The sequence below is a fragment of the Scyliorhinus canicula genome, chromosome 9 (genome assembly GCF_902713615.1).
Source record: "Scyliorhinus canicula chromosome 9, sScyCan1.1, whole genome shotgun sequence".
Taxonomy (NCBI): domain Eukaryota; kingdom Metazoa; phylum Chordata; class Chondrichthyes; order Carcharhiniformes; family Scyliorhinidae; genus Scyliorhinus; species Scyliorhinus canicula.
Genome location: NC_052154.1, coordinates 159786464 through 159801113, shown reverse-complemented (window position 1 = coordinate 159801113; position 14650 = coordinate 159786464). Strand labels below are relative to the sequence as shown.

Here is a 14650-nt window from a genome sequence, read left to right as displayed (position 1 = left end):
TGCCATCAATGAACCTACTCTAGACCTTGATTCCGACTGTGCCTGCAATGACCAACAGGTCCCGTTCCAAATCGGCGTTGTTACGATGAACAGGATGTGCCCCAAACGTGGCACTGAACCCGTCCACGTCCACACCGTCAGCCAGGATGATGAGTGGTGTGCCACCCTTACAGTGAACCGGTCTCCTGTCAGGTTCCGCCTGGACACTGGCGCTTCTGCCAATCTCATCACGTCGTCTGATTTTCGCAAGCTCTGCGTCCAGCCTACTGGCCTGCCATCTGCGTGTAAATTGCTGGACTACAATGGCAATGCCATCGTCGCCAGCGGCTCCTGCCGCCTTGAGGTGTCACTCTCCCATTCGAGATTGTTGCTGCCTCAAAAGCCTCCTTGCTTGGTGCGCAGGCATGCAAGCTGCTCCACTTAGTGCAGAGAGTACAGTCTCTCCCTTCAAGCGATGTGTCTGCATCCTCTGACACAGACTTCAGGGTGCAACTCGACTCCATCATCCAGCAATACCATAATGTTTTCAAAGGCATGGGCACGTTCCCCTACACGTACAAAATCTTACTCAAGCCCAACGCCACGCCTATTCTTCACGCACCTCACAGAGTCCCAGCGCCCCTCAAGGACCGCCTCAAGCAACAGCTCCAGAACCTCCAGGACTAAGGAGTCATTTCTAGGGTCATGGAACCCACAGACTGGGTAGGCTCCATGGTCTGCGTCAAGAAACCGTCCGGTGAGCTGCGGATCTGTATTGATTCTAAAGATCTGAATCAGAATATCATGCGGGAGCACTACCCGATTCCGAAACGTCAGGAGCTCACGCCCGAGATAGCCCAAGCTAAACTATTCTCAAAACTGGATGCCTCGAAGGGTTTCTGGCAGATCTAACAAATGAGCCAAGCAGGACGCTGTGTAAGTTCAACACACCCTTTGGCAGGTTCTGCTACAACCGGATGCCATTCAGCATCATCTCTGATCCAAAGTTTTCCACCGGATCATGGAGCAGATGATGGAGGGGATCGACGGCGTCCGGGTATATGTCGACGACATTATTATCTGGTCAACCACCACGCAGGAACACATTGCCCGCCTTCAGCGTGTTTTCAGGCGCATCCACGAACACGGCCTCCGCCTCAATAGGGCCAAATGCTCCTTTGGCCAGTCAAGTATCAAGTTTCTGGGGGATCACATCTCCCCTCAGGGAGTGCGTCCGGGCGAGGAAAGATTGCAGCAATCACGTCCATGAAGACGCCAGAGGACAAGAAAGCGGTCCTCCGGTTCCTGGGTATGGTGAATTTCCTCGGGAAGTTCATCCCGAATCTCGCTTCACACACCACGGCCCTCAGAGACCTGATTCGCAAAACCACAGATTTCCGATGGCTCTCTGCTCACGAGCGTGAATGGCAGGAGCTGAAGGCCAAGCTTTCCACGGCCCCAGTGTTTTTCGACCCGACCAAAGAGACCAAAATCTCTACTGGTGCCAGTCAGTCGGGGATTGGTGCCGTGCTCCTGCAACGAGACAAGGCCTCGTCATGGTTCCCGTTGCGTATGTGTCGCGGGCGATGACTCCCACAGAGCAGCGCTATGCGCAAATTGAGAAAACATGTCTCGGCCTTCTCACTGGAGTCGGGTAGTTCCACGACTACGTCTATGGATTTCCGCAGTTCACGGTTGAAACCGACCACCGCCCCCTTGTAAATATTATCAAAAAGGACTTGAATGACATGACGCCTCGCCTCCAGTGTATCCTACTCAAGCTGCGCAAGTACCACTTTCAACTGATCTATACCCCTGGCAAGGACCTTGCCATTGCCGATGCCCTCTCGAGGTCGATCACAACTCCGTATGATCATGACGGCTTCATTTGCCAAATAGATGCCCACGTTCAGTTTGCAGCCTCCCATTTGCCAGCCACGGATGCACGACTGATGCAAATTCACCACTTCTGCAGCGGGTGATGCGCCTAATGTCAGACGGGTGGTTCAAGGGCCAATGCCCGCAATTTTACAACGTCCGCGATGACCTGGCGGTTGTCGACGGGGCGCTCCTGAAATTGGATCGCATCATCATCCCACAAAGCATGCGCCAGCTAGTGTTGGAGCAACTCCATGAAGGCCATTTAGGAATCGAGAAGTTCCGCCGCAGCGCCAGAGAAGCCGTCTACTGGCCGGGCATCAATGATGACATCGCCAATGTGGTGCTCAACTGCTCAAATTGCCAGCGTTTTCAGCCTGCCCAACCACGGGAGACCCTGATGCCCCATGAGCTCGTCACATCGTCTTGAACCAAGTGGGCATCGACGTCATCTTTATCGACTACTTCTCCAGTTACCCGGAGGTCATCAGGCTGCACGATCTCACATCCTCGGCTGTGATCAGGGCTTGTAAGGAGACATTTGCCCGATATGACATTCCGCTGACGGTCATGTCAGACAATGGCCTCTGTTTCGTGAGACAGGAATGGGCCGGCTTCGCCCGACACTACAACTTCCAGCACATTATGTCCAGTCCCCTATACCCACAATCCAATGGGAAGGCGGAAACGGGGGTCCAAATCGTTAAGCGGCTCCTCTGCAAGGCCGCCGACACCGGCTCATATTTCCACCTTGCTCTGCTGGCCTATCGCTCCGCCCCGCTCTCCACCGGCCTGTCGCCTGCTCAGCTGCTAATCAACCGCACCCTCAGAACGGCGGTGCCATCAATTCTCGCTCCCAACCTCGATTATGTCCCCCTGCTCCACCGCATGCACATGTCTCAACTGCAGCAGAAAACTTCCTACGACTCACGGGCTGCTGACCTTCCCGACATCCATCCACGCAACACGGTTCGCATCTACCACCCAGACGGTGGCTGGTCTGCGCCTGCTGTCGTTCTAAGGCAGGTGGCCCCCCCCGATCCTTCCTGGACCGCTTACCGGATGGATCCATTCGGCGCCGCAACAGGTGTGCTCTCCCCTCCACACCCCTTCTCACACCCCCTTCCTCCCCTCACAACCCCCCGCCACACCCCCCCCTGCACACCCCCCCCCCCCCCCCCCCCCCCCCCCCCCCCACTCCACAACAACTGCAGCCGCGCCGTCACTTCTCCTGCGGCCACCCCACGCCGTGACCAACCATCAGCAGTGGTTCACGCCATTATAAAGGTGTTTTAATTTACGCCGGTGTGACCCATGGTCACGTCGGCGGGACTTCAGCCCATCCGGCCAGGAGAAGTCCGGCAGCCCCGGGGCCGAAAGCGTCGCTCCGGTCCCCGCCGTTCTCCGAGGCGGGCGGACGATTCACGCGGGGCCAGAATTTGGGCGGTCAGAGACTTCGGCGGACGGCGGGGGCGGGATTCGTGCCGACCCCCAGCGATTCTCCGACCCGGCGGGTGGTTGGAGAATCCCGTCCACGGTCTCAGCGGTCGGGAACCCAGCATGGCGGCTGTGGACTGTGCCCAGTGCTGCCACAATCAGGGGGGGGGGGGGGGGGGGGGAGCCGTGCTGCTGGCTGGGGGTCTTCGATGAGGGCTGGGGGACTGGTGGTCGGTGGCGAGGGGAAGTCTAGGGGGGCACTATCTGACAGGTTGGGTCCACGCACTGGCAGGATAACTCAATGTGATTTGATGTGTTCCTCACACGTGTATAATTTTTAAAAACTAAATTGAGAGTGCCCAATTATTATTTTTCCAATTAAGGGGCAACTTAGCATAGCCAGTCCACCGACCCTGCACATCTTTGGGTTGTAGGGGTAAAACCCACATCAACTAGGGGAGAACGTGCAAACTGCACACAGACAGTGACCCAGAGCCGGGATCGAACCTGGGACCTCTGCGCCATGAGGCAGGAGTGCTAACCACAGCACCACCATGCTGCCCCTCACACATATATAATTAATGAGCTGAACACCACAGGGTTTGCAGGTTCAGCTGCGTCACTCTCCAGCGAAAGTCACCCCGACTTCCCCTCCCTCCAGTTGCAGGAGGCTGAGGTATATTCAGGGCAACGATAGAAAATTACCAGCAACTATTATCAAAAGTAAGATGTAATTTTCCATGGGTACGAAGATATTGACGCGAAAACTCTCTGCAAAATAATAATATTTCTCCTTAGATAAAGATGTAACGAGGTGAGCTAAATACATATGTATTCTTTCACTATTAACCAAATGCATCATTACTGTATTTCCTGCTCCTTTGTACAATGTGTTTATGTTTTGCATTTTTGTGTTCATGTAGATTCAGAGCAAACCCCTTCAAGTGATCAAAACAGTGATTATAATCCATTGGAAATTTCATCGGATGAGATAAAAGACAAAAGTAAGACAGGAACTGAAGGTGAGTCAAGGAGCAGAGTTGAAGAATGATTGGCTGTGTGGTAACATTTAAATATGGCACCAAGATATTGGTGCAATGAGGTGATGGCGTGGGAGAATAAATCCATGCGATTTGATGTCTTCCTCACACATGCATAATAAATGAGCTGAACACCACAAGATTGTGTCTGTAAGGTTCCGACACTCTCCAGCGAAAATCACCCCGACTTCCCTTCCCGTCACTCGGCATGGTTACCAAAATGGGGAATTCTGTTGCAGGAGACTGAAGTATATTCAGGGCAGCAATAGAAGATTGCCAGCAGTTATTATTAAAAGTAAGATGTAATTTTGCATCATTATTAAATAATCGATGCAACACCTATCTGAGAACTAGTAAAACTCTCCTCAGATATAGATAGAATGAGCTGAGCTAAATACATATGTATTCATTCACTACTAACCAAACGCACCATTACTGTAGTTCCTGTTCCTTAATACAATGTGTTTACTCTGTTTGGTATTTTTCACCGGAGGGGGGGTTGCTAGCAGCCGCTGACTGGTATGACACGATTCCCGCACCCGCCAACTCCCCGGCGCTGGAGAATTTGGCAGCCACCGTGGCGGGATTCTCGCCCCCCCCCTCACACACACCTCCCCCCCCCCCCCCCCCCCAGCGATTTTCCGACCCGATGGGGGCTGGCCGAATCCCGCCCGTGTTCATTAATGGCAGAAAAACTGCCATCATAAGTCAACAGATTCACCGTCTTGCAGGGGGGGGGGTTCACTGTGGGGGGGTGGGGGGGGGGGGGTGGGGAGCTGCTAGCAGCCGCCGACTGGATTGGCGCAATTCCCGCCCCCGCCAAATCCCCGGCGCTGGAGAATTCAGCAGCCACCGTGGGCGGGATTCACGCCGCCCCCCACCCCTGCGATTCTCCGACCCGACGGGGGCTCGCTGAATCCCGCCCGAGTTCATTAACGGCAGAAAAACTGCCAGCAAAAGGCCACAGATTCACCGTTTTGCACGGGGCTGGCATTAAGCTATCGTGGAGCTCACAGCTCCAGCTGCCGATACGGCCCCCCGCACTTCCAGATCAGAGGCTGCGCATGCGCATGGCGGTGGACTCCAGCGGCCGCGCCGTGCTCCATAGCGGACTCAGACCGCGGACCTGGACCGCAGAAATAGTGCCCTCGATCTGCCACCTGCCCAATCCGAATCGTCCCCAAATAAAGACTCAGTCCCGTATGAGGCCCCCCCTGCCCTCCGATCGGCCCCTCCCCGACTATGGCGGCCGCGGCTGAGCCTGAAGCTACCTCGCGAGTATCCCGAATGGCAGGCCCACATTACAAATACGCCGTCGAGGCTTCGGCCGGTCGGGGGTGGAGAATAGCGGGGCGGGCCTCCAGCAATGGCTGCAGCTGGTGGATACGCGGCGCAGCGGACTGCCCGGGTACACCGCTTTTCAGGGGGTGGAGAATCGCGGAACTGGAGCCGATCCTGATTTCATGCGTGAAACTGGATTCTCCGCCCCAGCGCCGAACACGATTTCACCGTCGGGGTGCAGAGAATCCAGCCCTATATCTAATTTACTTGAAATTACACAATATTCTTGTCTCAACTACGTTTTATGGTCGTGAATTCCACAGATTCACCATCTTCTGGGTGAAGAAACTTCTCCGTTACTCAGTCCTAAAATGTTAATCCCTTACCCTAGTCCAGGACTAGTTCTTGGCAAGTAGGATTAAGGTGAATCCCAAGGCTTTTTATTCACATGCAAAAAATAAGAGGGTGGCAAAGGAAAGGATTGGACCCATTAAGGACAGTGGGGGAATCTATGAGTTGATCCAGAGGAAATGAGCAAGGTGTTAAATGCATACTTTGCATCAGTGTTCGCCAAAGAAAAGGATTTTGTGGAAGTTGATTCTTGGGTTGGGTGTGTGGATACTCTAAATCATGGCACTCGCCCTCCCCTCCCCGGCACTCGCCCCCTCACCCTGTCACTTGCCCCCTCACCCCTCCCCGGCACACGCCCTCCCCTCCCCGGTGTCATAATATACACCAGTATATCATGGTGCAGACACACACTGATGGACACACACAGGGACCAATCAACATGTACAAACACCGCAGCCAATCACCAATTAGAATACACACACTATAAAGGCAGAGGGCACCACGGTTCCCGCTCGTTCTGTGTGCTGCCTCTGAGTGTAACAAGAACTCATCCAGCCCAGCACAGACTTACAACACGTGCTGAGAGAATCAACTGGTTCGGACAAGGCTGTCTCTAGTTTAAGTTAGCATCATTTAGACCCACAGTCATCGTGTGTTAGTTAGTCAGAAGTAGTTAATAAAATTGAGTTGAACCTTCATCAGTGTTGGAAGTGTCTGTTCATCTCTCAAGTCTACACTAGCCAACACTTCATGATACCAGGAGTTGAGGGATGCTCACACTTCTGAGACCTACCTTTCAGTGATCTGCCTTCCACCTGTCTCGCGCCATCCTACAGAATGGACTCCATTCGTCCGCCGCCACCTCTCCGCATTGCAGGGAATCTGGGCTCGAACTGGAAACTTTTCAAACAGCGCTTCCAGCTGTACCTCGAAGCCAGGGACCTGGAAGCTGCCTCAGACGCACGGAAGATTGCTCTCTTCCTCTTCACAGCCGGTGAATACGCTCTGCACATTTACAACTCGCTCACTTTCGATGAGGGGGAGGACAAATCGAAGTTCAAGACCATAATTCTGAAGTTCGACAGCCACTGTGCGGTCGAAGTCAAGGAGAGCTTTGAGAGATACATGTTTCAGCAGCACATTCAGGGTAAGGACGAGCCTTTCCAGTCCTTCATTACCCACCCCCGCGTCCTTGCGCAGTCCTGCAACTACGGATCCACTTCTGACTCCATGCTCCGTGACCAGATTGTTTTTGGTGTTCAATCTGAGTCCCTGCGCCAGCAGCTACTAAAAGTAAAGCAGCCGACTCTCTCCACGGCCATTGAGACCTGTGTACTTCATGAACATGGCTCCACGCGCTACTCCTGCATCCAGGCTGCTGAAACAGCGTGACAAGCCCCTTACAAGGAAGAACTGGTCCAAATGATTCAATCTATTCAGGCTCTGGATCTGAACGATGGTGGCCATTTTGCGCGCTTTTCGCGGAGTCCCGCGCCTACACGCAGCGAGCGTTCTGATGTCATGGACCGCTTTGCGCGCTTTGCTGGATCACCCTACGTATGCGCGGAGGCACGATTAATGTCCCGACGCTCCGGCGTGCGGCAACTGCGGCTCCACCCACTTAAAGCGGCAATGTCCCGCGAAGTCCCGACGCTGCCTGCAGTGTGGCAAACGAAGCCACTACGCTGCTATAAGAACATAAGAACATAAAAACTAGGAGCAGGAGTAGGCCATCTGGCCCCTCGAGCCTGCTCCGCCATTCAATTAGATCATGGCTGAACTTTTGTGGGCTCAGCTCCACTTTCCGGCCCGAACACCATAACCCTTAACCCTTTATTCTTCAAAAAACTATCTATCTTTACCTTAAAAACATGTAATGAAGGAGCCTCAACTGCTAATTCCACCATATTGTGATCGCTCCTTCCGAGAGGATCCCTAACTATGAGATCATGAATCAATCCTGTCTCATTACACAGGACAAGATCTAGGACCGCTTGTTCCCTCGTAGGTTCCATTACATACTGTTCTAGGAAGCTTTCGCAATCTATACATTCTATAAACTCCTCCTCAAGTTAGCCTTGACCGACCTGGTTAAACCAATCGACATGTAGATTAAAATCCCCCATGATAACTGCTGTACCATTTCTACATGCATCAGTTATTTCTTTGTTTATTGCCTGCCCCACCATATCGTTACTATTTGGTGGCCGATAGACTACTCCTATCAGTGACTTTTTCGCCTTACTATTCCTGATTTCCACCCATATGGATTCAACCTTATCCTCCATAGCACCGATGTCATCCCTTACTATTGCCCGGATGTCATCCTTAAATAACAGAGCAACATCACCTCCCTTACCATGCACTCGGTCCTTCCGAATAGTTTGATACCCTCGGATATTTAACTCCCAGTCGTGACCATCCTTTAACCATGTTTCAGTAATGGCCACTAAATCATAGTCATTTACGATGATTTGTGCCATCAACTCATTTACTTTATTCCGAATACTACGAGCATTCAGGTAAAGTACACTTATGTTGGTTTTTTTACCTCTGTTTTGAACCTTAACATCTCCAGTTTTATTCCTTTTGTTATTACTGGGCCTATTCACTGTGCTCCCCTCAGTCACTGTACCTTGTACTGTCGCCCTTATGGATTTCTGACTATGTCTTCTCTGCCTTGCACTTTTTCCTTTTGTTTCTGTCCCTGTTTTACTACCTTCCAACTTCCTGCATCGGTTCCCATCCCCCTGCCACATTAGTTTAAACCCTCCCCAACAGCTCTAGAAAACACCCCCCCTAGGACATCGGTTCCAGTCCTGCCCAAGTGCAGACCGTCCGGTTTGTACTGGTCCCACCTCCCCCAGAACCGGTCCCAATGCCCCAGGAATTTGAATCCCTCCCTCTTGCACCATCTCTCGAGCCACGCATTCATCCTATCTATCCTGACATTCCTACTCTGACTAGCTCGTGGCACTGGTAGCAATCCTGAGATTACTAACTTTGAGGTCCTACTTTTTAGTTTAACTCCTAACTCCCTGAATTCCGCTTGTAGGACCTCATCCCGTTTTTTACCTATATAGTTGGTGCCTATGTGCACCACGACAGCTGGCTGTTCACCCTCCCCCCCCCAGAATGTCCTGCAGATGCTCCGAGACATCCTTGACCCTTGCACCAGGGAGGCAACATACCATCTTGGAGTCTCGATTGCGTCCACAGAACCGCCTGTCTATTCCCCTTACGATCAAGTCCCCTATCACTATAGCCCTGCCATTTTTCTTCCTGCCCTGCTGTGCAGCAGAGCCAGCCACGGTGCCATGAACCTGGCTGCTGCTGCCTTTCCCTGGTGAGCCATCTCCCTCAACAGTATCCAAAGCGGTATATCTGTTTTGCAGGGAGATGACCGCATGGGACACCTGCACTGCCTTCCTACTCTTGCTCTTTCTTTTGGTCACCCATTTTCTATCTCCCTCAGTAACCTTCACCTGCGGTGTGACCAACTCGCTAAACGTGCTATCCACGACCTCCTCAGCATCGCGGATGCTCCAAAGTGAGTCCATCCGCAGCTCCAGAGCCGTCAAGCGGTCTAACAAGAGCTGCAACTGAACACACTTCTTGCACGTGAAGGAGCCAGGGACAGTGGATGTGTCCCAGAGCTCCCACATCGCACACGAGGAGCATGACACAGCTCTGGGATCTCCTGCCATGTCGTAAACCCGTGGTAAACTTAAACAACTAGAATTTCAAAATAAAAATAAATAAATTAGACAATGAAAAGAAAAAGAGAGACTACTTACCAGTCACTTACCAGGGGTAAAAAGCACCTCCTCACACTCTGCACCGATTTACCTCACTGCACCAAATTACCAAGTTTCAATCCCCCACTCTGGATGAGTCTCACTCCGGATGTGTCTCCTGGAAAAGTGCTCGCTTACTGTGTGCGCTGTCTGTCTGTCTTTTATACAGACCTCAGCTAACCGATGACTCAAAAAATACCTTAACTTCAAAGAGAAGAATACAATGTGCCCCTAAACAGGCCTCAGGTGATTGACAGATAACTGCCTCTCAGCAATTAGGGTGGGGGCAGCTTCAACCAATCAGACACTGAGCTCCACACTGTACTTTTAACTGAAAAACAGCAGAATTAGATTTTCCACTTACCTTTGCTGATTTACCTCACTGCACCAAATTACCAAGTTTCAATCCCCCACTCTGGATGAGTCTCACTCCGGATGTGTCTCCTGGAAAAGTGCTCGCTATGTGCAGATCTTCCATGCCTGCTGTTTTTTGAAGGTCCACCCAGCCCCATAAAGACGTCAGGGTTATCCAGCCTGCCATCAATGAACCTACTCTAGACCTTGATTCTGACTGTGCCTACAATGACCCACAGGTCCCGTTCCAAATCGGCGTTGTTACGATGAACAGGATGTGCCCCAAACGTGGCACTGAACATGTCCATGTCCACAGTGTCAGCCAGGATGATGAGTGGTGTGCCACCCTTACGGTCAACTGGTCTCCTGTCAGGTTCCGCCTGGACACTGGTGCTTCTGCCAATCTCATCGCGTCGTCTGATTTTCGCAAGCTCTGCGTACAGCCTGCTGTCCTGCCATCTGTGTGTAAATTGCTGGACTACAATGGCAATGCCATTGCCGCCAGCGACTCCTGCTGCCTTGAGGTGAGACATCGTGCTCACACAGTCACTCTCCCATTCGAGATTGTTGCTGCCTCAAAAGCCTCCTTGCTTGGTGCGCAGACATGTAAGCTGCTCCACTTAGTGCAGAGAGTACACTCTCTCTCTTCAAGCGATGTGTCTGCATCCTCTGACACAGACTTCAGGGTGCAACTCGACTCCATCATCCAGCAATACCATAATGTTTTCAAAGGCATGGGCACGTTCCCCTACACGTACAAAATCTTACTCAAGCTCAACGCCACGCCTATTGTTCACGCACCTCACACAGTCCCAGCGCCCCTCAAGGACCGCCTCAGGCAACAGCTCCAGAACCTCCAGGACTAAGGAGTAATTTCTAGGGTCATGGAACCCACAGACTGGGTAGGCTCCATGGTCTGCGTCAAGAAACCGTCCGGTGAGCTGCGGATCTGTATTGATCCTAAAGATCTGAATCAGAATATCATGCGGGAGCACTAGTCGATTCCGAAACGTCAGGAGCTCACGTCCGAGATGGCCCACGCCAAACTATTCTCAAAACTGGATGCCTCGAAGGGTTTCTGGCAGATCTAACAAATGAGCCAAGCAGGACGCTGTGTACGTTCAACACACCCTTTGGCAGGTTCTGCTACAACCGGATGCCATTCAGCATCATCTCTGATCCAAAGTTTTCCACCGGATCATGGAGCAGATGATGGAGGGGATCGACGGCGTCCGGGTATATGTCGACGACATTATTATCTGGTCAACCACCACGCAGGAACACATTGCCCACCTTCAGCGTGTTTTCAGGCGCATCCACGTACACGGCCTCCGCCTCAATAGGGCCAAATGCTCCTTCGGCCAGTCAAGTATCAAGTTTCTGGGGGATCACATCTCCCACCAGGGAGTGCGTCCGGGCGAGGAAAGATTGCAGCAATCACGTCCATGAAGACGCCAGAGGACAAGAAAGCGGTCCTCCGGTTCCTGGATATGATGAATTTCCTCGGGAAGTTCATCCCGAATCTCGCCTCACACACCACGACCCTCAGAGACCTGATTCGCAAAACCACAGATTTCCGATGGCTCCCTGCTCACGAGCGTGAATGGCAGGAGCTGAAGGCCAAGCTTTCCACGGCCCCAGTGTTTTTCGACCCGACCAAAGAGACCAAAATCTCTACTGATGCCAGTCAGTCGGGGATTGGTGCCGTGCTCCTGCAACGAGACAAGGCCTCGTCATGGCCCCCGTTGCGTATGTGTCGCGGGCGATGACTCCCACAGAGCAGCGCTATGCGCAAATTGAGAAAGCGTGTCTCGGCCTTCTCACTGGAGTCGGGAAGTTCCACGACTACGTCTATGGATTTCCGCAGTTCACGGTTGAAACCGACCACCACCCCCTTGTAAATATTATCAAAAAGGACTTGAATGACATGACGCCTCACCTCCAGCGTATCCTACTCAAGCTGCGCAGGTACCACTTTCAACTGATCTATACCCCTGGCAAGGACCTTGCCATTGCCGATGCCCTCTCAAGGTCAATCACAACTCCGTATGATCATGACGGCTTCATTTGCCAAATAGATGCCCACGTTCAGTTTGCAGCCTCTCATTTGCCAGCCACGGATGCACGACTGATGCAAATTCACCACTTCTGCAGCGGGTGATGCGCCTAACGTCAGACGGGTGGTTCAAGGGCCAATGCCCGCAATTTTACAACGTCCGCGATGACCTGGCGGTTGTCGACGGGGTGCTCCTGAAATTGGATCGCATCATCGTCCCACAAAGCATGCGCCAGCTAGTGTTGGAGCAACTCCATGAAGGCCATTTAGGAATCGAGAATTGCCGCCGCAGCGCCAGAGAAGCCGTCTACTGGCCGGGCATCAATGATGACATCGCCAATGTGGTGCTCAACTGCTCTACCTGCCAGCGTTTTCAGCCTGCCCAACCACGGGAGACCCTGATGCCCCATGAGCTCGTCACATCGCCTTGAACCAAGTGGGCATCGACGTCATCTTTATCGACTAGTTCGCCAGTTACCCGGAGGTCATCAGGCTGCACGATCTCACATCCTCGGCTGTGATCAGGGCTTGTAAGGAGACATTTGCCCGACATGACATTCCGCTGACGGAAACGGGGGTCCAAATCGTTAAGCGGCTCCTCAGCAAGGCCGCCGACGCCGGCTCATATTTCCACCTTGCTCTGCTGGCCTATCGCTCCGCCACGCTCTCCACCGGCCTGTCGCCTGCTCAGCTGCTAATCAACCGCACCCTCAGAACGACGGTGCCATCAATTCTCGCTCCCAACCTCGATTATGTCCCCCTGCTCCACCGCATGCACATGTCTCAACTGCAGCAGAAAACTTCCTATGACTCACGGGCTGCTGACCTTCCCGACATCCAGCCACACAACAAGGTTTGCATCTACCACCTGGACGGTGGCTAGTCAGCGCCTGCTGTCGTACTAAGGCAGGTGGCCCCCCCCCGATCCTTCCTGGTCCTCTTACTGGATGGATCCATTCGGCGCCGCAACAGGTGTGCTCTCCTCTCCACACCCCTTCTCACACCCCCTCCCTCCCCTCACAACCCCCCGCCACACCCCCCCCCCCCCCTGCACACACACCTCCCCCTCCACACCAACTGCAGCCGCGCCGTCACTCCTCCTGCGGCCACCCCACGCCGTGGCCAACCATCAGCAGTGGTTGACGCCATTATAAAGGTGTTTTAATTTACGCCGGTGTGACCCATGGTCACGTCGGCGGGACTTCAGCCCATCCGGCCAGGAGAAGTCCGGCAGCCCCGGGGCCGAAAGCGTCGCTCCGGTCCCCGCCGTTCTCCGAGGCGGGCGGCGCAATTCACACAGGGGCCAGAATTTGGGGTGTCAGAGACTTCGGCGGACGGCGGGGGCGGGATCCGTGCCGACCCCCAGCGATTCTCCGACCCGGCGGGTGGTTGGAGAATCCCGTCCACGGTCTCAGCGGTCGGGAACCCAGCATGGCGGCTGTGGACTGTGCCCAGTGCTGCCACAATCAGGGGGGGGGGGGGGGGGGGGAGGGGAGCCGTGCTGCTGGCTGGGGGTCTTCGATGAGGGCTGGGGGACTGGTGGTCGGTGGCGAGGGGAAGTCTAGGGGGGCACTATCTGACAGGTTGGGTCCACGCACTGGCAGGATAACTCAATGTGATTTGATGTGTTCCTCACACGTGTATAATTTTTAAAAACTAAATTGAGAGTGCCCAATTATTTTTTTCCAATTAAGGGGCAACTTAGCATAGCCAGTCCACCGACCCTGCACATCTTTGGGTTGTAGGGGTAAAACTCACATCAACTAGGTGAGAACGTGCAAACTGCACACGGACAGTGACCCGGAGCCGGGATCGAACCTGGGACCTCGGCGCCGTGAGGCAGGAGTGCTAACCACAGCACCACCATGCTGCCCCTCACACATGTATAATTAATGAGCTGAACACCACAGGGTTTGCAGGTTCAGCTGCGTCACTCTCCAGTGAAAGTCACCCCGACTTCCCCTCCCTCCATTTGCAGGAGGCTGAGGTATATTCAGGGCAACGATAGAAAATTACCAGCAATTATTATCAAAAGTAAGATGTAATTTTCCATGGGTACGAAGATATTGACGCGAAAACTCTCTGTAAAATAATAATACTTCTCCTTAGATAAACATGTAACGAGGTGGGCTAAATACATATGTATTCTTTCACTATCAGCCAAATGCATCATTACCGTATTTCCTGCTGCTTTGTACAACGTGTTTATGTTTTGCATTTTTGTGTTCATGTAGATTCTGAGCAAACCCCTTCAAGTAATCAAAACCGTGATTATAATTCAGGGAAAAATTCATCGGAGGATGAGAAAAAAGACAAAAGTAAGCCAGGGACTGAAGGTGAGTCAAGGAGCAGAGTTGAAGAGTGATTGGCTGTGTGGTAGCATTTAAATATGGCACCGGGATATTGGTGCAATGAGGTGATGGCGTTACAGGAAAAATCCATGGGATCTGATGTGTTCCTCACACATGCATAATAAC

At 52.8% G+C, this 14650-nt stretch overlaps 1 protein-coding gene across 1 annotated transcript in view; it reads left to right on the top strand.

Moving 5' to 3' along the window:
• The window catches only part of LOC119970954 (dentin sialophosphoprotein-like), a 165850-nt gene that overhangs the window by 90635 nt on the left and 60565 nt on the right, over nucleotides 1–14650 (top strand). Inside the window, exons 15-16 of the mRNA XM_038806066.1 lie at nucleotides 4218–4316; nucleotides 14408–14509. Of these exons, the coding sequence (XP_038661994.1) occupies nucleotides 4218–4316; nucleotides 14408–14509 (201 nt within the window). The remainder of the gene's footprint in view (nucleotides 1–4217; nucleotides 4317–14407; nucleotides 14510–14650) is intronic.